Raw genomic sequence first — 26,158 nt, forward strand, 5'->3', positions numbered from 1 at the left:
ATGCCACAACTGAGCACCTCACCTGACAGCACATGGGTTTTCAGCTGTTTCCACTCTGTCAGCTTTACATACAGAACACAGTAAGTAAACTCCTTAAGGCTAGGTAATGTCTCATACCTCTCAGATAGACTCCCGAGCACAAACTTCAACTGATGGAATTGGCAAGGTTCAATTAGCAATGCAATTCCGAGCCACCACAATGTGTCATAGGAATGTGTTGAGAAAGATACAAGTTTTATTTTTCAACTCATATATTTTTCTTTTCATTGCAGTATAGTTTTGAGCGATAGCACTATCTTTTTCTTGTTACTTAAATCAAGATCAATACAGTACATTCTCCTTAAGAACAGTCTTCTCTAAATAAAACAATTTTGCTCCAGAATCTCTACAACCTTAAATCTATGTGTGTGAAGACTGCACACACACACACACACACACACACACACACACACACACACACACACACGATATAATAGCATCATTAAATTGAGTCAGCATGTTTCATCAGAGGACACATTAATACCATAAGTAGAAACCTGCGGCAGACTAAGCTGACTCAATTTTATGACTCTGCATGATTTAAATGACTAAATGATTATGATGTAATGATTGGCTTTATTTGTGATATATAGCAGCAATATCCCAGTAACTCATACTATGCATAAAAATTAATACTTAGAATTCATTACCAATAATTTGATAAAAGTCATTATCTCACAGTCTAGCCCAAATGCAAATCTAGTCCCTAGGTTTTTTTGAGATTTGATTGTTTTGATTAAAGATCTTCAATACTACTTGATACTCAAAAAGCAAGAAGGAAATTGACCATAACATACTAGTTTAATTTACTAAAGTTGTGCAGGGAAAAGAAAAGTTAGCTGAAAGTGGCTCATTAAATATCCATCTTGATACAATAGATTCCCAATTGTATCAAGGACAAATATTTAAATATTACTGTGTCTCTTGGGGAAAAAGCTATGAGGTGATACTTAAATGTATTTAACTGAAACTGTTGCAAAGGCAGATGCTGTGACAGTCTTATGTTTCTGTTGCAATCCTAGTGCAACCACGGTATTCATAAAAAATTTACTTGAAATTTAGGAAAACAAACACAAAGAAAAACCCAGATAACTCAAAAAAAGTTCCCAAGAGAAAATAATTACATCATCACACAAAGTCTTTAGAACATTATATTTCAAAAAAGACAATGATAAAAAAGTACAAACATTTCCATGAGAAGCAAAAATAACAAAGCAAAACAAAAAAAAGAGAATACAAGAAATTACTAGCATTTATTTCAGTGCATTTATGTAAAAGCCTTTCAGATCTTAATAAATAAACTAATCTTAAGTACACTTCCTCTTTGTGATAAACACCACTACGGCCATTTTGGTCCTCTCAATGGGCATATTTGCAAATACAAGGCAAAAAATCTAGAGTGCTAATATTTGTCTGAAAAAAATACGTAAAGAAATGTAACAGAGACGAGCAAAGGCCAAATAAAATGACACAAAATTTCTTTCTCTCAGAGGGAGCCTTCAAAAGAGGGGGAATATTGTACTGCATATTTGTTCATTTTGTTTTAAAATGGATATCAATCTCTTGACTGGGAAAGGAGTATAAGCAAGTTTTTAATATGTAACTTTGTACTTACATAATATTGTAAACAAGTTTTCTTACTGACCACCTTTTCACAAAATACAAACAGAAATTTAAATTTAGGTTTTAAAAAATATCCATTAAATCCTAGTTTTGGCAAACATTTAAATGACTGTCTCCACTATGAATTAGACACAATTAGAGGAAATGTGAACACTTTTCCTTTTTCTACAAACAGGCCTATTAATCATTACTACTTTCTCTAGTTGAAAGGCACTATATAACTTTCCCAGTAGTGCTATAGGGACCTCATAATAATAGCTCTGTGTCCATACATATATATATATATATATATATATATATATATATATATATATATATATATATATATATATATATATATCTTGACTTTGAGACTAAGAAATACAATGAATAAGTTATCAGAGGATATCTTCATAATTTTAGAAAGATTTCAACTTGCTTGACTTGATTTGTTTAGAAATGAAATGATACTTTTTCTGTAGAGATACCTAGCGTTGCCCGTGATAAAGTAGGCAAGAATATGTGTTTACTAACAAATCCACCAAACATAACTATAAAGAAAGTTTGCATTTGCAATGTATTTGTTAATTTTCATGGAATAGGTTTATTTTCATACAATAAAGATAATTGGGCAAAACTATCACTGTACTGAAACATATAAAAGTCATTATTTATAGGCAAAAATCAATTTTAGGTCTGCACTTAAAAAGCAAAACACAAACGAAAGACAAAAAGCAAACTAATAAGATGGTTTTCACAGGATGACGTATCATATTCAAAACTGAAAAAGCAAAATATTCATGGCCCATTCCTAAAACAAAAATTACTCTTAGACTTAATGCCAGAAAATAAGGCAGACTGTAGTAGAACTGAGTTCTCTTAAAATTGTCAAGTGTATATAATGAAAGGATTCTAAAATGTGGGCAGCTCCACACTTTAAAAAAAAAAGTTTTCCTAATAAAACCCAGAAACAGTCCTAATTTTCCCCACAACTAAAATATTTAATTATTTTTTTATTTTATGGATTAATTTTGTTTCTGTGCCCCTACTATCTTGTCAGTGAGCAACAAATGTTAACTTTCCCAATTTACTTTCTTTCATTTCATTGAATTAAAAAACTACATTGGTTATGAGAGACAGATGAAGATACACAAATTAAGAACAAATATCTTTTCAGAAGGTTTGATTTTTCATTATTTTCAGTACAAGCAAATAAATGAGACAAATATTTTGGAATTATTTCTAAAAAATAAATGTGAAAAAATTCTGTTTGGTATCATAACAGAGAGCTATCAATTTTCTCAAAGTACAAGAATTTCAATTATTTTGTGATTTGGGTTGTGGTCATCGGGTTACCAATATTGCCATAGAAAATAAGACTTCAAAATTAAACTTATAACCTGAGATAAATAGCCATACTTCTGCTTTAGGTGAACAATCCATGAGGCAAATGTTATCAAACATTTCTCAAATATAGATTTTTATTGTTTTTCACTGTTGTTGAAGATTCACTTTATACATATACAATTTTTTGTTTTAAATTTGTGAAAATATCTTGATATTCTAAAGAATCTTTGGTTAACAATAATTGATAATTTTCAAAGTAAAAATAATGCTTGGTTTTGTCATAAAAACTTCATCCAAATTCAAGATAAAGTAATATATTTGATGTCGGGTGGTAAGACCTGTTTTCTGAGAAGTATCGCAAAACATTAATGTACCGTATTTCCCCATGTATAAGACGCACCCTTTTCCGGAAAAATTTCAGGTCTAAAAACTGGGTGCGTCTTATACAGTGGTTGTAGATTTTCTTACTTGCATTTCCCGCTTTTTCACGCTTGTTGTCTTTGCGCTCATTGTTTCGCACTTGTTACGGGTATATTATGGTAGGTTACGTTTTGCCACGTTCTGCCCAGAAATGGCTCAGAAAAGATTTTTGTACATTCAAGTTAATTCAAGTTAAAAGTGATCAAGTTTGCAAAAGTGAATGGAAATTGTGCTGCTGAACATAAGTTTGGTTCTCCTCCAACTGAGAAAACAATCCGAGGCTGGCTACGGGAAGAAACCCTACTGAAAACGCCACAGCTGAAGAAGGCCATGAGAGGCAATATATGAAGACAGTGATTCGTCATCAGACACAGATGAGGACAAGCTAATGGTTGGGAGTTTTGACAGCGATGAGGAGTTGTATGAATTTTATGATGAATAAAACTTGAGTTCAATAACTTTATGTAATACATTTCTTTTCAAATTTGGGACCCCAAAATTAAGGTGCATCTTATACATGGGAGCATTATACATGGGGAAATACGGTATTTAAATAACTGATTATGTATTATAATGTAATTCTATTAAATTATGCTTTCAGTGAGGGAATTTTAATAATTAACACCAGAGATATAATTTCTTAAAAGTGAAAAAAATACATAGTTTGAATGAAATTGGCCAACATTAAAATGAATCTTTTCTAAGCCTGAAATTCTGAGTCTAAGAATTAAAATTAAAATCTGTTTTTATCTAAGCATTTATCTTCATAAAAATAGAACATTTAATTTCTTATAGTATAATTCATTTGTATATTATAAGTACTACTGGGTGTTCTATAACTCATTCTTTTTAAAAAAATCATTTTGATTTTCTTTAAATGAAAAACATGTTTTGGCTCTTCTGAACTGGAAATAATAAAAGTGCTGTTCACTATGAACTAAAAAACAAAACAAAACAAGCAAACAAAAAACAGTGTACAAACACACACAACCTGGGAACATTTTTTGAGGCACAAAATCCCTGACACACAAGAGGTACATGAAAGACATTTAACAAAAAGAGGTCCTTTATATCATGTCACATCACAACTTTTAAGATTTTCTTGGTAATACTCATGCAATATGCATAAACAATATGGTTGTGATTTAGCAAATCTGATGAGATTGCAAGCAAGGAAAAATACAGGTAATGCTGGTAGGAAGAAAAGCTATTTAAGCCCTTTCTTCTTACCCTTTAAAGACCATAAGAAAGCTGTGACTTCTTCCACACAGAAGGCTGAAGGTCTAAAGCTCAAAACTAGTATAACAGTTTACTGTATTAGTTGACTGTCAATTATTGACAGTTCTTTCATTTCACACAAGGGTTAACCTTTGTTTAGTAACATAAATTTACATTGTTTTTTCCCATGCAAATAAAAAAGTCTATAAAAGTCCAATAAAGGCATAACCAATTACATGCAAAACTGCAACACAGCTTAATTTTTCAACAATTTGAACCCATTAATTTACATCACATATGTACAAAATATGTTTAAACAGAAATAAAGCATTCTCTTGAATTAAATTATATATTTTCAGTATAAAAAATTTTTTCTTTGTAGGGTGCTCTCTTAACGTCCAGTCTTCAGCAATGGCATTTGGTTTCTGCAGTGCTCACCACAGGGGTGTGTCTCAGCGCGGAAGATGGGAGGAAGGGCTGACTGTACAATCCCACACTGTGAACACTGAGGATGCCGGCTCTTCTTACAGAACAGGGCACTAGGACACATCCATTCGCTGACCTCCATGAAGCATGCACTCCAAGTTTATGATCCAGCATTGTGGTCCTTCTTGCCAGGAGAGCGACTTGTTCTAATAGTCTTCAATTGGAGCTAAGTCTGGCATGAGGTTTACAGATATATTTGTATACAACCTATCAACCAGTATTTTTGGCATGTATATTAAGTTGTTCAGCCCATCGATGTACTGACGCTCTTTTGAATACCTTAGCAATTTATACCTATAGTGTTAGAGAAATAAAAAAGGAACAGAAATGTGCAAAAAGAAAAATTGTTGAGAAGTATGCTCAAGATCATTCTCATAAATTAAAGCATTTAAAGCTCTACAATTTTTGGCTCTCATACATAATTAAAAACCTTTCTAAACCATTGCTGTAAATCAGCATTTTTACATGTCTTAAAATGCCACCTGAAAAAATTATTCTGCACTCTTACGATTTAGACATCTTTAAGAAATGAACTGTATTATGTTTTATGTTAAGAAAACATTTTTTATATAAATAGTTAACTGGGCCCTTGAAAATGTATGTATGTATGCAGTTATATATATACATATCTCTTCAAAACAAGCACAAAAATGCTTTACTTTTATAAAAAATGATATTAACAGAAAATTCCCTTCATGAGATTTTTCTGGGGCGCAATGCACTTTTAAAAATCTTTCATACATTAAATAATTTTGCAACCTTGGTATCTTAAGAGGATATTAAACTTACCGTCCTAAAAACTGGACTTCACCCCGGTGATGATGAGGAATAGATTTGTATTTCCCCAAGTCCCCCTCTGGTCTTGTTACATTATATCCAGCATAGTGCACTCTATGATACAATATATGGAAATGAAAATATAAAGAAATAAAATCTGACATAAAAATTGATTCCATAAGTTCAATTTAAAATACAAAAGAATGCTCTAATGGATGTGCTGTCAATAATTTCAAAAGGCATTTTTTTTTAATGAAAAAAAGAAGAAACACAAAATAAGACTTAGGAATCTCAAAAATTTTCCAACCCAAAGAATCTTTTCTTGAATTAGCAAAGTACAATTTACCTAAAAGAAAAAAAATGTATAGAAATTCTGTTACTAAGCAAGTTGATCTCAACATACCTGTTCCAAAGGTCATCATCTTCTCCTCCCCATCCCCAGAAGGCATTAGGAAAACCATTGATCTTTCTGAATTGTTCCACTGTCAGTCCACTTACACCACCGAAAAACTCTTTATATGGAAGACTAAAAAGAAAGCAGAATATAGCATCCTAAAATGAAATCAAAACTGTTTGCCATATGAAATCAAGTTTCGAGGCTTTTATGTGCTTTGCAAAATACACCTCTATTTTCCAAATACATAATTCTGTTGATTAAATCGTATTCTGGGAAATATAAAGTACACCAAGAAATAAAACATTTTTATATTCTGGTTAAACAAGCACACCTAAAGGTGTTTATGTAAAACACAAAGTAAAACACCTACAGTAATTGAAATTTAATATTTAGTATTGTGACTAAACCTAGTGTTCAGAAATTGTATATTTTCACTCCAAACTTAAGTATATCAATAGCTGTCAATACAACGTTAGATGTTGCTAAACTAATAAAATTTTCTAGATTAATTGAACTTAATTATAAATGCATTATGTATTATATAGGTCAGGATATATATATATATAAATTATAAAGACAAGTCTAGCATTTAATTTTGAAATGATAAGCGCCTATTCCTATCATGATCATATCTGTTTCGATTATACTCCCAAAATACTCACAGATATTTACAAATGTTTACTTTTAACGCAATGTTTAGAAAAATGACTATTTTATGGGAATCACATCTCTCAAGGGGAAAACTAGGTAGGCAGTTAGAGGGAGGCATTGGGTCTCTGCATTCCTGCACGCCCCGCAGGATGTGACCGCCTGAAACAAATGGGTGAAAAATACCCAACTAGATCAGACCAGTCACTCGCACCTGAGCAGTAACCCTTGTCAATCACAGGTGCCAATCAAGTGGTCCCACGCCCTTAGGGGAACAGCCCATTCTAGAGAAGGGATAAAAACCCCAAGTCCTGGGAAGTCCGCCCTTTTCCCCTTTTTTTTGGATGCCGGCTTCTTCCCTTTTTGAGCCTTTGCGCATGTGGCCTGCTCCAAACTCTTTGGAATGTAATTTCTCTTCTAATAATGGGCCCTTGAGCCATTCTCTACTGCTCAGGCCTACTTCCACTTCTTTGAAATGTATTATCTCTTCAAATAAACTACTTTTTCAGTACTTTACTCTGGCATCTCGTTCAATTCTTTGCTCGAGTTGCCAAGGACCTGGACTTTGTGCGGAGAAGGGCCCACTTTCTGACAACAAAATGATTATCAAAATAAATCTAGTTAACATTCATCACCATACAGTTACAAAATTCTTGTGTGTGTGTGTGTGTGTGTGTGTGAGAGAGAGAGAGAGAGAGAGAGAGAGAGAGAGAGAGAGAGAGAGAGAGAGACATGAGGGCTTTTAAGATCTACTCTCTTAATAACCTTCAAATACACAATACAGTACTGTTAACTATAGTAACCATGCTGTACTTTACATCAGGAGGACTTATTTCTCCTATAACGGGAGGTTTGTACCTTTGAGCACCTTCACCCATTCTGCCCATCCTGGGCTCCCCCCACCTCTAGTAACCACTCACCTATTCTCTGTATCTATGAGTTCAGTTTGTTTGTTTTTTAGATTCCACATGTAAGTAAAATCATATGGTATTTGTCTTTCTCAAAGAAATGACTATATTTTCAAATTTGGATTTCATTTTCATTACCTTTCCTTAACTCATACTCCAAGGAATTTGTCAAACTCAGCTATTCACTTAGATACAGACTGGTTTTCTCACGTTGAGGTAGCACCCCTAGACCTGCAAGCCTGAATGAAGTCCTACGGCCCCAAATGTGCTACTGGGGAGTAGCATGCCAGAGCCCCTAAGGGGGCCAGGCCAACGTGCAGGGCCAGCAGAAGAAACACGACCATACATAACATCTGAGAATCGCGCTGAAGGAAATCTGGCCTAGACCATGTAACACAGCTGCCTCTGAGAAAGGGAGGGAGATTTCACTTTTTTTGTTGAAGGGACTCTCACCTCGTTCCCTGTGGGGAAAACGTGCTGTTAGCCAGCTGGGATCTTGTGTGGCCACGGAAGATGGGAGAGGCCACTCCTGCATGAACTCTAGGGTTGCAGGAGAAAGCAATCCTGGCCCCAACCTAGACCAAAAGCGCCCCAGGACAGTAACAGCAACACAGACACCAAAGACAACCACAGGGTCCCAAGAGACCCCATGAGGCTTGAATTTTGGAGGTTAGGATTCTAGTAGTAACACCAGCTAGGGTTCACCAGGGCCAATAAATATTCACGGTGCTGCCCTGTTTCTCACACCAGTTGGATTATTCTTGCCCAGGCTAGTGGTTTGGGAGAAACCTGAGATGAGTAAATAGATGCGTGTGTGTGTGTGTGTGTGTGTGTGTGTGTGTGTACTGACATGTATAAACTAGCAAGCACATTAATACCACTTATTGTTTTGCTTAAGTAGAAACAATCAATTGCATTATCCCCCAAATAAAAAAGATTATGTAAAATAAAGATATGAATAGATGAAGAATAGAAAACGTAAGCTTGACAAGCAAAAATTGAGCAGTGTTTATCTTACAAAAGGGAGGGAAACACTAACCTGGGGACCTGGGCTTTCTGGTCAGCAGCCACCAGAGTGAAAGTGAGCACCCTTGGGCAGAGATGCTTCATCAGGCTTTGTCCCAAGGCTGAAGTCTGCACTGCCCTGCTGCTGCCTAACCCCCGTCATTCTCCCTAAGCTACCACTGGAATTTCTATTAAACTTCCAAGATCCCCCACTAACCCTGGGATCAGTCTAGGTAGATATGAATATTTTATTCATTAGAAATTAATATTTCCAAGTAAAACAATTAATTTAGAGTTTTTAGTTCATATTAGCTTTATGATAGTCTTTAGTGAAAATCAATTACCCTGAATCTAATTTGAGTCTAGCAGGCTACTCAAAATTGAGTTTCCAGAAGTGCTAAGAACCAGATCCTGAACCTGGATGACCGTTCCCAAGGTAACACCAGGCGTGGTATTCAGATACTGTGGCATTAAGAAAAAGGTTTTCCAATGATGACAATGACCAGTAAAACACTAAAAGTAAAAACGCCATTCTTTTCCCGTTTTAGTGCTGATTCACCTGGTCAGACCACTGCCTGTCAGCAGGGCGGCAGGCAACGTCTCTTCTGCTCCAGGCTATTGTCTCTTCTCTCCACTTCCATTAGCCAGTGAAAACTATGATCACTTTCCCAGATCAGACTTGCACGCTTTAATGTCCATTTAAGTTACTGTCACAGAGTCGATGACTGTTTACATTTGAAGGTATCTCCAGTCAGAGAATGAAAAAATTTGTTTCTTCTTATTAAAGGCAAGTCAAGGATCCATAGCTTAGAAAGAAGATACACTGCAGAAGAGAGGGCCTGCACTGCACTAAAACATCGCTAGCGGAGGGGAAGCAGAAGGGGGACAACAGGTGCGATGTACCTACGGGGCAGGCCCAGCACAGGTGAGCGCACAGCAGCCCTATGGAAGGGCTCTCTTACTCCAATGAACAAGGAAACCAAAGTTCAGAGATACAAGTAACTAAACAACTCCTGTAACTGTTAAGTGTGAAAACCAGAAGTTAAATCCAAATTTGCTTGATGTAGAAATCAGCCTCTCTTTTCCACCACCCCAAGCTCAAACTTCTGCATGAGGAAGTCCCTAGATGGATGACAAGCGACTCCACACCCTGGCTCCCTATGAGGACAGGCTGGAGCGAAAGATACTCCTTAGGCTGTGGGACATTCTCAGATCCAGGCACATCATGCTGCTACATTTCAGTGATATGATTCTATGAGTATATTGTACAATATCTGTAAGACTGCACACCACTTACATATACATGTATTTATCCAGCTTGGCTGCAAAATGGCGTGGCATTTCTCCACATCCATAGTAGTTCCGGTCGTTTTCAGGAAGATGATCCACATCATGGAAGATGATGCAGTCCCAGACACTATCTTTCATGGCCTCTTTGAAGCCCACATTGAAGAGCATGGCCCGGTTAAAAGGTTGGGTGCCGGTCTTCACAGGGAGAAAAACAGAAACAGACTCAGGCTTTGTCACCTGACTTTTTTCTATACTTTTCTAACTTGTTAAGTTATGGTCAAATAACAAGTACATCTGAACCAAACAGAAAAAATAATAAACACACATCAAGATTTTCAAATACATCATTTAAATATACTTGCATTGTTTTATACTTCCGTAATATACAAGAAAACAACTTTACTGTCTAGTCCATTGGGTGATCATCACATTTATATAATGACATCATTCATCTTTCTGTTTTACTTCAAATACATCAAGATATAGGTTATTTATGACCGGAAAAAAATTAAGTCATTCAAAATAATATGGGTCGTATTTTTTTTAGTGAAGTTTTCCATGTGCTGTCAAGACCAAGAAAAGCAGAAAACTGAAAATGACTCAACAAACGGTAACCTTTCTCTTATATAACAAGGCCAGGGAGGGCTAATTCTGTACTACTAATGCTTATAATAAAGACAAAGACAGTTTTAGGGACAAAAACAATTGGAACATATTACATAAAACCCAACTTCCTTTATTATAACCATTTTCCTTTATTAGTAGAGAAAAATATATTAAAATGCCAAGCAACAAACCGTTCCTATTTTGAGTATTATTGCTTACGATAAATGCCAAGAGTATTTTAAGGGACAAAAAAATGGGAACTTGTTACAGAGAACCCAACTTCCTATATTATAACCATTTACCTGTCTTTACAAAGGAAATTATATTAAGGCGCATTAGCAATAAAAACTTTCATTCTGTATCCCAAGAATATTAAACAGCAATTACCTATGCCTTAGCAATATTTCTCATTTCCAAAATATTTAAAAGGATTGTGACGGGAATGAATGAAATACAATGCAGACATCACCAGAGTGCTGCCTCAAGAGTGCTAAGTGAAATGAGTCAGACGGAGGAAGAGAAGTACCATATGATCTCATTTACATGTGGGATCTAAAGAACAGAATAAATGAGCAAGTAAACAGAAATAGTCTCAGAGACATAGAGGAAAAACTGATGGTTGCTAGATGGGAGGGCAGTGGGGATGAGGGAGAAGGCAAGGGGATTAGAAAGCACAAATTGGTAACTACAATATTGCCACGGCAAAGATAGTTTGAGGAATATAATAAATAATGTTGTAAAGATTTTATAGGGTGTCAGATGGTCACATGTCTTATTAGGGGAACCGCTTTATGGGGTGTAGATGCCTGACCACTGTGCTGTACACCTGAAGTTGAAGCTGAATAATACTGTATGTCAACTATAATTTAATATATATAGTCACAGGATATGGAGTATAGCATAGGGAATAGAGTCAATGGAATTGCAATAGATACATATGATGTCAGAGGGGCAATGGATTTGGGGACAGGGATTATCACTTTGTGAGGGGTGAAATGTCTAACTATTACATTGTTTTATATACCTGAAACTAATAAATAAAAAAATAAATACTCCCCCCCAAAAAAAGAGTTAAAAGTTACTAATTTTCTGGGTCCTGCACTAACTTGAGGTAACAGAAATCACTTTACTTCTTACAGCTTCTTTCTTCACCAATAAAATCGAGGGAATATAAAAGAAAGGGAGTTAAATTACAACGTTATTACTGGTACATCAACATCAGCTTGAACTACTTTCCTTCAAGGTTTAAAAAATTGTTTTTTATTAAATGTGGACAATAATACTTAATGGCTTACAATAAAAACAAGAAGTTCTATGCCTAACCCGTCTTCATCCTCCAAAAGCAATAAATTCCAGCTCCTTGCAGTTTATTCTGGGACTTCTCTCCATATTTCAAGATAATGAGAGCTCTGATAGTTCCTTGCTTCATTAACTTTAGACATTGTCTACTGACTTCTTATCGTGGTGGTTGAGGATTGACACCACCACACTCACTGCCCCTCCATCTAGTCTCCCAATATAATTATATCATAATCTTTGGTTAAATCAATAGTGTTTACGTTATTAGGACTGTGGAAATATTTCTTGAGTGCTGAGTGAATTATGATTCTGCTTTCTTTCTCAAACTGAGATTAATAACTGTCTTCTGTTTTCTATATAACTATTATTACTTTATACAAAAGCTTCCATAAATATGTCTTGTATCTGTTTGATGTAATCAGTCACACACAGCAAGTCATTTATCAAATCTTCCTCCATCCCCCAAACCCAACTCCAACTCCCACTGCCCTCAGTTCGTGTTCCAGTCTGCACTGGTCTGACCGTGGACAACTATCATCCTAGGACTTGTCCTTCATTTTCTAGATATTCCTTTCTCAGTTTGATGAGGCACATTCTTTAGCAGCTTCCTAAATAAGCATCCATGAAAAAACAAACATATACTTTTTAGTTAATGAATGATTGAAAATGCCATCAGTCTATCCTCAAACTTGATTGATATTTTTGGCTTGGTAAAAAGTTCTAGTAATTGAAAACTACTTTTCCCTAGAATTTCTTTTTTAAGTTTTTTTTTTTAACTTTATTGGGGAACAGTGTGTTTTTCCCAAGACCCATTAGCTCCAAGTCAAGTTGTTGCCCTTCAGTCTTAGTTGTGATGCACAGCTCAGCTCCAAGGCCATTAGCCATTGTCAATCTAGTTGTAGGAGAAGGGGGTGCAGCCCACCATCCCATGTGGGAGTGAACCAGCAACCTTGTCGTTAAGAGCATGCGTTCTAGGGCCAGCCGAGTGGTGCATTGGTTAAGAGCTGGCTTGGGTTGTCAGCTCTGAGCAGCAGGGCTCCTGTTCAAATCCCACATGAAGGCCAGTGACCCTGTGCCCTCTACAGCTAAGATGGTGAACAACAGCTCTACCTGGAGCTGGGCTGCCATGAGTTGTCGGCGACGGTGTAGGCTGCAGCCCTTGCTGCAGTGGGCTGCCAGAAGTTATCGTGAGTGGCCAGCAGCCGGCGTGAGCTGCCATGAGCCGCCGTTCAGAGGCTGGCGACTGATCTTGTCTCAGCTGGGGAAGGGCGCAATGATCACAGTACCAACCTGGGCCAGTGAAGCGATGTCCTCCACAACTAGACTGAAGAACAAAAGGACAGCAACTTGTCTGTTCCCCTTCCCCCAATGCTATTCCCCTCCCTCAATTCCCCAGTAAAATCTTTTTTTTAGAAAAAAAAGAGCATGCATTCTAACCAACTAAGCCATCCGGCTGCCCATCGGCAGCTCAGCTCAGCTCAAGTCATTGTTTTCAATCTAGTTGCAAAAGGCACAGCTCACTGGCCCAAGTGGGAATCAAACTGGCAACCCTGTTGCTCAGAGCTTGTGCTCTAACCAACTGAGCCACCCGGCTGCCCCTCGCCTAGAACTTTAAAGGCATGGATCCACAATCTTCTAGCTACTGGCATTGCTGAGAAGGCTCACACACTTATGATACATAATCACTGGTAAATTGTCCTACAGGACCTTTTTGATATCTACCCTTTTTAATCTGTATTCTAAAACTTCAAAATAACATGCTGCATAATGGACCCATAATTTATTCACGTGTACCTTTGGGCCCCTTTCATCTGAAGACTCATGTCTTTGCTTCTGGAAATTTTTCTTATATTAATTTCTTGGGCCGCAGTCCCCCATTCCACCCCAATTATTTTGTGCTATATTTTTCCAGAATCCCGATTAGTGAGTGTCTTAGTTATCTATTGATGTGTAACAAATCAGAGCAAAACCTAGTGGCTGAAAATACAGTAGCCATTTATTATGCTCACAGCATCTGTAGATAGGGAATTCTGACAGCACAATATATACTCATATGCCTTATCTCTGCTCCATGGTGTCTGGGCCTCAGCTGGAAAACCCGCTTCCGTGTGGCTCACTCATAGGGCCAGCAAGACAATGCTGGCAAGTCGGCTCCTGTCCACAGGACTGCTTGAGTGTCCTCATGACACAGCAACTGGCTTCCCTGAGAGTGAGTGATCCAAGAGACCAAGACAGAGCAGCAATTTTTATGACCTAGCCTCAAAAGTCACATGCTGTCACTGCGGTTTGGTTGCCCACACAAGTCAGTCCTTATTCATTGCAGGAGGGACCACACAAGGGCCTGGTTCCCAGGATACAAGGATCCGTGGCGCCACCTTAGGGACTGATTACCCTGTGATGTATTGGTACTCTTAGACTGATTTTATTTCCTTATGTTTCGTTTCTGTTTCAGGAGTTATTTTCTTAAGTTTATCTTCCGGCCATTCTGTTGAAAGTTTTGTTTCAGTTATCACGTTTTTATTTTCAATAACTTTCTTGTTTTGATTATTCTTTCTTTACAGGATCTTGTTTTTGTTTCATGGATTCATTATCTTTTTTTTCATTCTCTGTGGATGTTGATTATGAGTTTCTGTTGTTCAGTTCTTTTAAGATTGCCTCTAGTCTCTCCAATGTCTCTATGTTCTACATACCCTTTTGTTCAATTGGTCCTGTCTCCTCTTGTGGAGGCTTTCTTCAAAATCTGAGAACCCTCGGCTGCCCATCCATGTTTGAGCATAAGGCACTGAGAAAGCTGAGGGAAACCACCACGTACATATGTACGTGAGGATGATGGTATCACTCGCCTCAAACACACACCACACACATACACACATCCATGTGTTAAGAGCAAATCCCTAAACAACACTAACATCGCAAAACCCCATTCCTCTATTCCTCTATCCTGCATGTCCATAGCTCAGAAAACGGAACATCCATGTGCAAGACAAAAACCCTGACATCACTATTAACTGTTCTCCATCGCTCACACAGCACATCTAACTCATCAGCAAATAATATCGCTTCTGAACCCAATGTAGCCCAAACCCACCCATTGCTCACCTCCTCCCATAGCAGCCCAACTCAACATCTCCTCTGACCCAGAGAACTGCAAAAGCTTTCTAACTGCTCATGTTTCAGCACTTGTCCCCCTCAGTCTATTTTCTGAACAGTCATTTTTTAAAAAACAACAGATCATGCCATTCCTTTACTCAAAACCCTCCAGAGTCTTCCAACTTCATGTGGAATAGTCCAAATCCTCACCCTGGCCTGTTAGGTCCATCCATTATCTGCTTCTCAACCTATCTCTGATTTCCTCCCTAACATTCTCCTCCACTCATCACTCTAGCAACACTGCCCTTGTGCCCCAAACACACCACCCATCTTCTGCCTTGCCTGGAATGCACATCCTCCTAACACCAGCATGTCTTGTACATCATTCTGTACATCATTCGGGGCTGCTCCAGCCTCACCTCCTCCGAGAAGCCTTCCCTGAATGCTCTGTATAAAAGAGCACCTCTCCTTGCCCTTACCATTCTCTTTGCCCTGACTCTGCCCTGAGTACCACCTGACACATCACACAATTACTGATTGCCTAGTCTTTCCTCATGAGAACAGGAGAGGCCTAACCTGGTTTGTCACTGCTGTATCCCCTTTTGCTGAATGAATGAAAGTGGGTTTCGTGGAGATGATAAAGTGGTAAGTTGGCCTTTTGCTATGCAGACTTCCAAATATTAGACAGGGCCTCTTTTTTCCTGGGGATAATCTATTTCTCTAATGAATACATCATTCCTGCCCTTCCTCAGTTGGAGGGGCTGGGGAGATTAAAAAAGTCAGACAGGGAAAAGGCCTGTGGGTCCCTAGGGTCAGCATGCAGACTTACTGAGCCCCTGTGGTTTGAGCCCCACAGGACAGTTCTGTCAGCACAGTCAGGACCTTCTCTAGTGTGGTCTCTCCTGAGGATAACTTTTCATTTTCCACAAGATATAACAGAGTAATCAGCTGGCAACACAGGCAAATGAGGAACTGGGGATTCCATTGTCTTGGAATCAAATTTTCAAACAATTCCCTTACTTTTAGCCCAGTGCTTCAGTCCATCTTCTGTGACACTTTTCAAGTGCTGAGATGTGAAGGCATCTGTCCAGCAAATTAATTCAATCGTTTTTTTAGTTTGTTTTTTTTTTTAGCTGAGCCATCCTGCCACCTGTTGGCAGCTCAGCGGCTGCTCAGCTCGGGCCAGGACTCGAACTGCTATTGCTCAGAGCTCAAACTCTTGAGCGAGCTCTTAACCAACTGAGCCACTCGGCCGGCCCAATTCAATCTTGCCACAATCAAGCACATTGTTGTAAACATCCTCTGCTCTGCTAAGGGAGCTGCCAGTGAGCCACCCGCTGCCTGACATCCAGAAATGTGTTGAAATCTCTCAACTACTTCCATCTCTTTGTCCTTGTGGTTTAATAACCTTTTAAAAGATTTTTCTTTCATTCTAATTTTAGGAGTATAGAAAGGACAAGAGGTAAACATGCGTACAATCTTCCATATTTCACTAGGAGTTCTGAGCTGCTCTTCAATTGCTTAGCACTCCTGGGCACCAGTCCAACAAAAAAATTGCTCTTCTATTTCATATGTGGTAAAGATCTTACTGCTCACAACTATACACTATCAAATACACTGGCCTGAATTAATATTGATCCAGGCTGAAATTCTAACTTAAGAGGTTTATAAAATATGGATTTCAGTTGCTGTGCAAAGATTTCTTCATCACATACATAAAATAATTTAATGATGCTGGACTCTCAGGAGAATAAGCCTTTAAAAGCACAGAGGCAGATAGCTCATCTCTCAATACATTATGGAGACTGAAGTTAAAAAAAGGTAACTAGCAGTTGGTAAAACTCACTTAGAAGTTCACAACTATGGCTACAAAATAGCTGAAATTTTTTACTTCTTATCAAGTCAAAAAAAGTCAATTTTCATAATATAAGTTGTTACATTTAAAAGTACATATGCACTATGTACTATATGCATCAAAATATGCACAGGGAACAAACCTTAAAAAAGGGGATTTAGATACAGAGAAGTATAAATTATATTAAAAACAAATACTGCCAAGGGAATAAGTAGAGGCAGCAAGGAAAGAGTAACAAGTTAAAAAAAAAAAAAAGTGAAGGTGTATCTAGAATAAACCACAAAGGAGCTGGAAAAACACTAAATATTACAATCTTAGGAATAACATTTGAATATTTTCTATCAGAAAAAAAGGAGCGTCTAATAATATAAGCTAGGTGACTTTCTGTCTACTGCTAAATAAGGCAATACATCTTTAGTCAGGTTAAGTGTGAGTAATAAAAAGGAAAGATCAGGATAAAATGAGTTCCTCAATGTCAAAACCAGAAGTAACCAAATTATAATGTATTTGAAACACAAACAAAATATATGATTTTAGAAGTGCTATGTAGAAATCAGTGATACAGCTCAGCAAGTGCCCTAATATTTGGGAGGTGGGGTAGGAAAGAAAGAAATCAAGGATGACATTGTAAGTGTAAAAATAAGTAATGGCAGAAGTGGAAAAAAGTAGGAATATGAAAAAATATCTCTAAAGTGTTCAAATAAGACTGAAAGAAATTGTGTCTGTGACACAATTTTGAGACAAGAAAAATATTTAGAAAGAAAAATTAGCTGACAATATGAAGAATAACGAGAAAAAAATCACTTTAATAAGTACGATATAAGGTGATTACAAATGACAGGAGTATATCAACTGATAAATGGATTAACAAAATGTGTATACCACTAACAGCTCAATCCAAAACTCTATTTTAATCCAAAAATCAATATAAAACCAAGGATTTGAGTAGCCTGATTAACCTTAGCTAAATATTGTTGATCAAACCATATCTAAGAGTTTATTACATTCTACTAGACTTAGTTACCATTTTGAAAAAATTCTCACCTGTTCAATGACATAAAAGGCAAATTCCAGGCGCTGTTTTTGGAGCATTGGAATCAGATGCAAGAAAAAAATCGGAAGATGTTCATGGCGATTACGGAAAGGAATGAGAACTGCCACCTTTAAGACAAAATAGTCACATATGTAAAAAATACAGCAGCAAGCCTTAAAGGTAAAATGACAACTAATCCTTAAAAATTTCGGATGGTTTTAAAGTCACACTCTTATGAATTTTCTTCATTAGAGAGCTAACAGTGAGCAAAAACAGACACGGCCCTTGCCTTCATGCCACTTATGGTCTTGAGAACCTGGGAGGTATAAATGGGCTCTGAGGGCTGTTCCAAGGATTGTGGTCTTTATCCTATGAACACCTTTAGAAATTGCGGAAAGATTAAAAAGAATGATAAAATCAGATTTGGTGATGGTAGAGAGTACTATGGAGAGGAGACTGGAGAAAGCCAAACATGGACTCAGGGAGCTGGTTAGGAAATTAATCCAATAGTTGAGACAAGAGGTAATGGTAGCTTGAAGTGAGGTGTGGGTGGAGGAGAAGAAAGGCATGGAGTTTTGAAACATCTAAGAGGTAAACAGACAGGATTTGTTTACCGATGGGATGTGAGGAGTGAGGGACAGGGATGTCTCAAGACGATCTTCTAGATTTTAAAGTAGATCACAAATAATAACTTAATGGTTTTTAAACTGAATTTAAAAAAGAGTTCACTTGAATATCTGTTATCCTACACATGACTTATCCAGTCTAGAGATATTTTTAAGAAATATAACATGTGTCATGGAATACAAATGAAGTTTTATAATTATATTAATATATTTTCATTTAACAAAATGCATGATTAAATTTTTGCTACATTTTACGTTTATTTCAGTGGTAGGATCATATTCAATTTAGAATAAAATTGACAATAAAAATTGTGTTAATGTGTTAAGCCTAACAAAAAAGATGATATAAGCAGCACAGAAAACACAGAAATTTGTCCTTTATAAATCAAGGAAATGTGTTCTTATATAACCCAAAAACTAAGAGGAAAAACCATTTATATGGAAATTAGAATGGTTTTCAGTAGATTAATCTTCCTTCTAATAAGGACAAAAAACATTTATTGGAGCTATCAAAATCAAGACTAAAAACACCATCTATATAAAATATGTTAATATGGGAATAACTGAATAATTATCAGTCATCACTTACTCAAATCCTCTATTTTCTACATCCAAACTTTGTCACACAAGCCAAGTCACCCTACACTTCAGCTTGCCTTTGAAAAAGCTAAAATATTTTCTAAACATTACTTTTCTTAGCAATTTCTGAGCTAAGCTGGCTTTTTTATAATTGTGAATGTTCTAATAAAAATTGAAATTAAAATAAGTAATTTCTAATTCTACATACATTCTAAAATCATTAAATTTTTCAAAGAACATAACAGTCAAACTATACCTAATCAAAATGTCTGTCTTACTCTATATTCTCGATTTTTAAATACAATCTAAATTGGTTATAACAGAAAAATATATAAGAACACTAAACGTGGAATTGATTAAAATTTCACATATACTAAATCAATTTTACTAATGAATGAATAAATGTAAATAACTGGGAGTGCATAGGCTTAGGACGTAATCCTACTTGTAAAATCAGGATATGGCATGAGATACAATCAAGAGAAAATAGTAACATTTACCTGTGTATTTTATATTACCAGGATCCTAAGTGAGAGAAATTTTTAAATTCTTAAAATAGTTTTACTTAAAAAGCGAACAAAGTATGATTCAGTAAAATTGAAGATGTCTTAAACTGGACACCCCAGCACTAATTTTCCCTTAATGCTGATGGGATAGCAGAAAAGGAGACAATCTGCTATGAGGCTACCATTTTCATGTTCTATATTTGGTAAGTGGTAGGAACTAAAGGGGTCCTGGTACCCCTGCCAGCCCCACTTTGGATCCCATTCCCTTTTGGTTTGCCTCATATGAGGCTTATGAATCTGAGGCCACAAAGCTGTGAGAGCAGCCCCCATCTGAGGGTCCCTTCCACACCCACACACGATGGCTGCTGCTGGTGCTGGGCACTCCCTTCTGACTGGGAGCTTGCTGATGGGCTTCAATACCAATTATTGGCATAGTCAAGGAATTCCCAAATCAATACAACTCCCAAAGCAGTTCAGGGACCCCAGGGTTTCCTCTTCGGATAGGAAACTGCTATGAAAAGTGAAAGGAGAGAAAGCAATTAGATGGTGAGTACAGACAGATCGCTATCACTGACCTTGTCTGCCGTGTATCAGGGTGATAGCTCCTATTGAAATGAGGCTTGACCACTGCACTGTACACATGAAGCTGAATAACATTGTGTGTCAACTATAATTTAGTACTTATATAGTCACAGGATGTGGAGTACAGCATAGGGAATAGAGTCAATGGAATTGTAAGAGCTATATACAATGTCAGAGGGGCAACAGATTGGGGGACGGGGCTATCACTTTGTGAGGGGTGAAATGTATAACTGTTACATTGTTTTGTACACCTGAAACTAACAAGAAAGAAAGAAAGAAAGAAGGAAGGAAAGAAGGAAGGAAGGAAGGAAGGAAGGAAGGAAGGAAGGAAGGAAGGAAGGAAGGAAAGGAAAGGAAATGAAGAGGAAGAAAGGGAGGAAGGGAGGAAGGGAGGGAAGAAAAAAAGAAATGAGGGTGGAACTTGACTTTCCTGGTTTTGAACTGGCCACAAGTTGAATGCCTCAGATGTAATGTAAATGGGCTATAAAGCAATTAAGGTGAATTATAGATATTTAAGGGAAGAAGCTATTAAGTAGCTGCAGGGCCCATATTACTTAAATACAATTAGGATAAGTGATGAGTTAAACATATAAAAATAAAAAAATGCAAAGTCATAGCCCCTAATCCAGTAATTTCTTTAATGAAGCATTTAAAATATCAAAGAGTTGTTTGTCTTTTAAATCTCATAAGGAAACTGAGAATGTCATAAGAGAAAAAAATTGCCACTGTCTTGGCAAATTCAAATCAGTGAAACTGTTGTCTTAATAGCAAATAAATGTCCACATTTTAATAAGACAGTTATTAAAAGATTTTGAATGATATGCCTAAAGCAAAGTTTTTATTAAAATAAAGCTAAATAGTATCTTAAAATTTCATTTGATATGTCCCTTGTGCCTGTGGAATGACATTCTCAGTAGTTTACAATCTGTTGTCTAGAAAAAGAAGATCTCAGTGTTCTATGAGGATTTATTTCTGGGTTTAAGAGCTTTTGTACCAGGACATTCTTTCTTATATGTGCCCTAATTTTCTGTTTGAGCCACTCTCCTGCTGATGCATCTCCAGTGGCAATAAAGCACATCTGGTCATTATCTTCCAAAAAACAACACTTCTTCATGAATCTCTCCTCACCACCTCTTGTTCAAGCAAAATTATCCCATGCAGTTTGCTACCCCTTTAAAACCACTAACCTCACTGAGTTTATGCACCTATTTTTCTATCTTGCTTATTTTCTCCTACACTCACCATGAGGAGATTAGCAAGGAGAATGTTTACTCCACAAATTTCCTACACCAAGTTTTTGTCCTACTTTTGAACTTCGAACACACCACCAGATACAGTATCCCTAAATGACATGGCTTTAGGTTTGCCTACTTTAAGGGTGCACTAGCCACTAAGACAAAACGAAGTCGAAGCTACCAAGCTCTCATTCTCCTGCAGTGTTTTCAGGTCCACCTTCCTCTTCCTCTTCATTTCTAGTGCCTTCAGGAACTTCTCAAACAAGAGGCTCTTGATTAAAAACATGCAGTTTCTTCCCACTGATAGAATCAGAATACCTGAGGACTGGGTTCAAGAACCTTCATTTTTACCAAACACCTCAGGTAGTCCTGAGACAGGTCTACAAGACCCATTTTTGAGGAACCCTGGGCTAGAAATGGAACTCCAGGCATCTGAGCAGATAATAGCATCAAGCAGCTGCCTGGTTCTCTAAGCTGCTACGTTTTAGACCAAAGTTGTTTAGGCCTCCACCTGAACCCTGAATGGAATGGCAATATCACAGGTAAATACCTCCGTCATCTATTTCTTGTAGAAATAAGCTTGCCGTTACAAGGCATCCAATTTTTGCTGAATCTTCCACTCCAAAATGCAGTGTTCAGAAATAGCTAGGCATTGCTGAAATCATTAGTTTTAGATCTCAGGTTCAATGAATTGGCCATCAACAAACTTAACTGATTTTTTTAAGTAAAAGAACCTCAAATATTAACACTCACACTGGTAGCAGATGTTTAATATAAATCTATTTATTTCTTCTTTCCCTCTCTCTCCACTCTGTTCCAAGGTTAGAATGGACATTATTAGAATGTAAACGGGTAGGGGAGGTAGAGGATTATTTAATTAATTAAATATGGCAAGAACAGGTCACCTCTGAATGACCTCCAAATTTCCTCCCATACCTTTAGCTGTGTAGCTCAGAACTAGAAACTGTATTCTGAGAAGAGTTTACACAAAGCTAAAATAAGAGCAATATTACCATCTAGTTCCTAAATAAAATAAGCTCATTTTTACATCCCTGAATTAGCTTGCTCCTAGGAACTCCACTTTTAATATACTATTACCTACTGATTCACATGGAGTTTATAGTCTACTAAAATCTCTAAGTAGGAACTAAGTATGTGTGATATACTTTCTCCCGGAAAAGAAGAAGAAAACAAACTATAAAATTTTAAATCCAACATCTGATACAGACCACTGGAGAAAGGATAAGAATATTTAATTTTTCTAATCCCAAATTATTCTACTACTATGTCACACAGTGCACACCTGAGGGTAGGCTGTACTTCACAGGAACTTGTGTCTGAGGTCCAACCTCCATGCTGCCCCACAGCCTTTATCACTGAATATGCTTTTTCTTCCATGAGCATCCAACGTGCATACTCATCACCCAAGTAAGAAAAAGAATTTATTTGTCCAGAACAATTTTAAAAAGTAGAATTATGGAAATTAGGCCATACAAATGTGAGAAAAATCAATCATCATATATGAAAAGATTCATTTACTAACTGAATCTGATTGGGAAAACACCATAAGACAATTATGAAATGGAAATTTTTGCCAAAATTTGTACTGGAATTCATTTAAGCAGCCCTACAACTTGTTTGAGGCAAAAAAAAATAAATTAATTAAATAATTTGTAACAAGGCATTTATTTGTCTCACAAACTCAATTCAACAAAACTGCGTTTACTGCTTACCTCATACAAGACAATATGTTCTGTGTTAGTGGTGCAGATATAAATAATACACATCCCCAAATACAGAGAGTTCAAGGCCAATGAAGTCAGAGAGCTTTATCCTAAGTTTAACAGCACATAATTCTTCCCAGCAGTGATTTTTTTTTTTTGGTACCAAAAGACAAATGTTTTAGCAATATACTAAGATTTTAAGAGAAATTGAAAACCAGTCTCAAATTAAGGCTATGTCACAATCCTTTAGGTCCCAGCAGTTCTCAACCTGTGGGTCGCAACCCCTTTGGGGGTTGAATGACCCTTTCACAGGGATCGCCTAAGACCATCGGAAAACAAAAAGATATTCACATGACGATTCATAACAGTAGCAAAATTACAGTTATAGAGTAGCAACGAAAATAATTTTATGGTTGGGGGTCACCACAACATGAGGAACTGTATTAAGGGGGTCGCGGCATTAGGAAGGTTGAGAACTGCTGCTTTAGGACATAACATTTGTTTTAATCACATGTAGTTTTCACCTGAATTATGTCAATGCAATTTCCTACTCAACCATAATTACATGACTATGCACTTATTAACCAATTTCATAGTATTGACAGTACGGCTAGTCTGAAGTATGGTTTTCAATTTCTTTTTTAAGCAGCAGAGGCAGGTCCATTCCCTTATAGTTTTTCAAACAAAACATTAAGTAGAATTCTGGCATAGCAAAAAGATAAAATGCTTGTGCTCTTCCTTATGAAACAGAGGTGAAGAGCCCAAAGTTCTCCTTTTTGTGTCACAGTGACCTCTAAGAGGACTCTTTAGACATCTGAGGCTGAGGAACAGAGCTTGAAAACCCCAATGCTAGGCTCAACTGGAAATCAGGATAGTAACATCTTCCCCGTGAGCTCTCACCAGTTCCAGGACTTGGTGGAGCTACACGCACCGATGTCCACAATCATTAGGGACAGCTGCAGGAAGCAGAGAAATCAGAGCCTCTCTTCCAAACAGAACAGAACTTACAAAAAAATTTGTTTTCTAGGCCAATCTCAAGTGATGTATTTATTACCAGGACTTCTGAGAGACTGGCAATAACACATGTACATAGGCAGAGGGTGCCAAAAATATATATACATATTTTAAGAAAGGACAAAACTATTAAAATTGTAATACTCAATATATACTGATAACAAAAGATAAATACAAGTCACGTTTGACTTCTGCAATTACAAGAGGTGCTCAAAGTGGTTACTATCAGCGTCCAGACAATTCTGATTACAGCGAACTACTGCTTAAGCAACGCTGACCAAAGTGTCCTCTTGCATACAGTTTTTTGGCACCCCCAGTATATTTGTACCTGCATAGGTACAGTTACGGTCTTCACTATTAAATAACATTTGAACTGTGAATACCTAAACATTAAACATAACAATGTTGATGTCTTAAATTTACCATGATTTTAAGGTATTCCACTATATATTCTGAATCAAGTACACTTTTCCTCAAATGCATAGTAATAGTCACATTACTTATGAGAAAATTGACCTCACCTTCCATCTGGGTTTACAGTCTTTAGGTCTCCAGTGACCTCCTGGCTCAATATCTAAATCCTTGGAGAAGAGTTGATGAATTTCATCAAAACTGACTTCACTGACATTGACATTGAGGAATCCCCCTAGAAGGTCAAAAATAGGAAGAACCACTTTAATATTTTTTGTCTCAAAGACGAAGTAAGACCAGTCACAATCAGTAGGGTGATGGCATAACTTAGTTGCCAGCACAGTATGGTTTACTCCAATTGTCACCACATCATTGTTAGTATCACTCCCTTTCAATTTTAGTTTGGATGATAAATTACCTGTGGTAAATCAGCCAAAGAAAATCAAAGTATTTAAACTTTTTGGTTTTGAGTAATATAATGAATATTTTCATATTCTTTGTGAAATGTTTGCATTTCATTACAACTTAGCACATCATTGCAAATTAACAACTATTCAAGTATTTAAAAACTATTTTAAATTTCAACATAGTCAACATAGGGTACACAATAGCACAGTATGAGAAAGTTAAGCAGTTAGATTGACTGGAAGCTGAAGTCTAGCTTCCATTGGAGAAATTATTTAGCTTCTCTGTGCCTCAGTATCCCCATCTATAAAAGGAGATGGTAATGCCTGCCTCCCAATATGGTTGTATTCATTATATGAAATTGTGTGTGTGTGAAGGATCTGGTACAGTGTCAGTACAAAGCTACACACACTCCATAAATGTAAGTGACTATTACCGTCATCCACTTCACTGACATTTCTTAAGAGAAAAAATTCGCAAACGCAATTCTGCGAATTTATTTTAAGTACCTACCATGTATCCCCTGGATATACAAAACTGAAAAACTCTGGACTTCTAAGATATTCCTGGTATCCTAGGTACTCACTCTCCAAATTAACAAGTATATGCTATGACTAGAGATGTTTTTAGTCATAGGTTTCCTAATATATATCACTGAGACAGGAGTGAATCTTGGAAGGAAAATTATTTCCATTAACTCAAAAACACAACTAAGAACAGGGCTGAGTTCTTTCTAACTTCCTCATCTCATAAAATGGAGACCAACAAACGCTGAAGTTTCCCATTCCAAGTCTGCCGAGCCTCGGTGGCCATGATTTCACGATATAAAACATCTAGTTCTTCTCGAGGGAGCCCCTTTCCTCGCTCCTGTTATTCTATATTCTAGAAGGCTTCCACAGCTGCCTCTCTATCCTAACTAGGCAGGAACATCAGTAGTTCCACGCAGTACAGAGGCATGCTAGAAAAAAGTATTTTAAAATGCAAATGTGTATGTTTCACAGAGTAAGGGAGAAAAAATTTGTAATCTTTTGTCTGCCTGCTCTACTGACAACATTT

General features: G+C 36.9%; 1 protein-coding gene across 2 annotated transcripts in view; it reads right to left on the minus strand.

Annotated features, from left to right (window-relative positions):
• Positions 1-4,297: 4,297 nt before the first annotated feature.
• The window catches only part of B4GALT6 (beta-1,4-galactosyltransferase 6), a 62,819-nt gene continuing 40,958 nt past the window's right edge, over positions 4,298-26,158 (minus strand). The window contains exons 4-9 of one of the 2 annotated variants that reach the window (XM_019631620.1): positions 24,808-24,932; positions 18,032-18,148; positions 10,145-10,332; positions 6,293-6,415; positions 5,902-6,003; positions 4,298-5,406 (exon numbers count right to left, since the gene is read on the minus strand). In XM_019631620.1, the coding sequence (XP_019487165.1) occupies positions 5,259-5,406; positions 5,902-6,003; positions 6,293-6,415; positions 10,145-10,332; positions 18,032-18,148; positions 24,808-24,932 (803 nt within the window). In that variant the 3' untranslated portion in view covers positions 4,298-5,258. The remainder of the gene's footprint in view (positions 5,407-5,901; positions 6,004-6,292; positions 6,416-10,144; positions 10,333-18,031; positions 18,149-24,807; positions 24,933-26,158) is intronic. The other variant, XM_019631621.1, reaches the window with a different exon arrangement.

The sequence above is a fragment of the Hipposideros armiger genome, unplaced genomic scaffold (genome assembly GCF_001890085.2).
Source record: "Hipposideros armiger isolate ML-2016 unplaced genomic scaffold, ASM189008v1 scaffold_1022, whole genome shotgun sequence".
Lineage (NCBI taxonomy): Eukaryota > Metazoa > Chordata > Mammalia > Chiroptera > Hipposideridae > Hipposideros > Hipposideros armiger.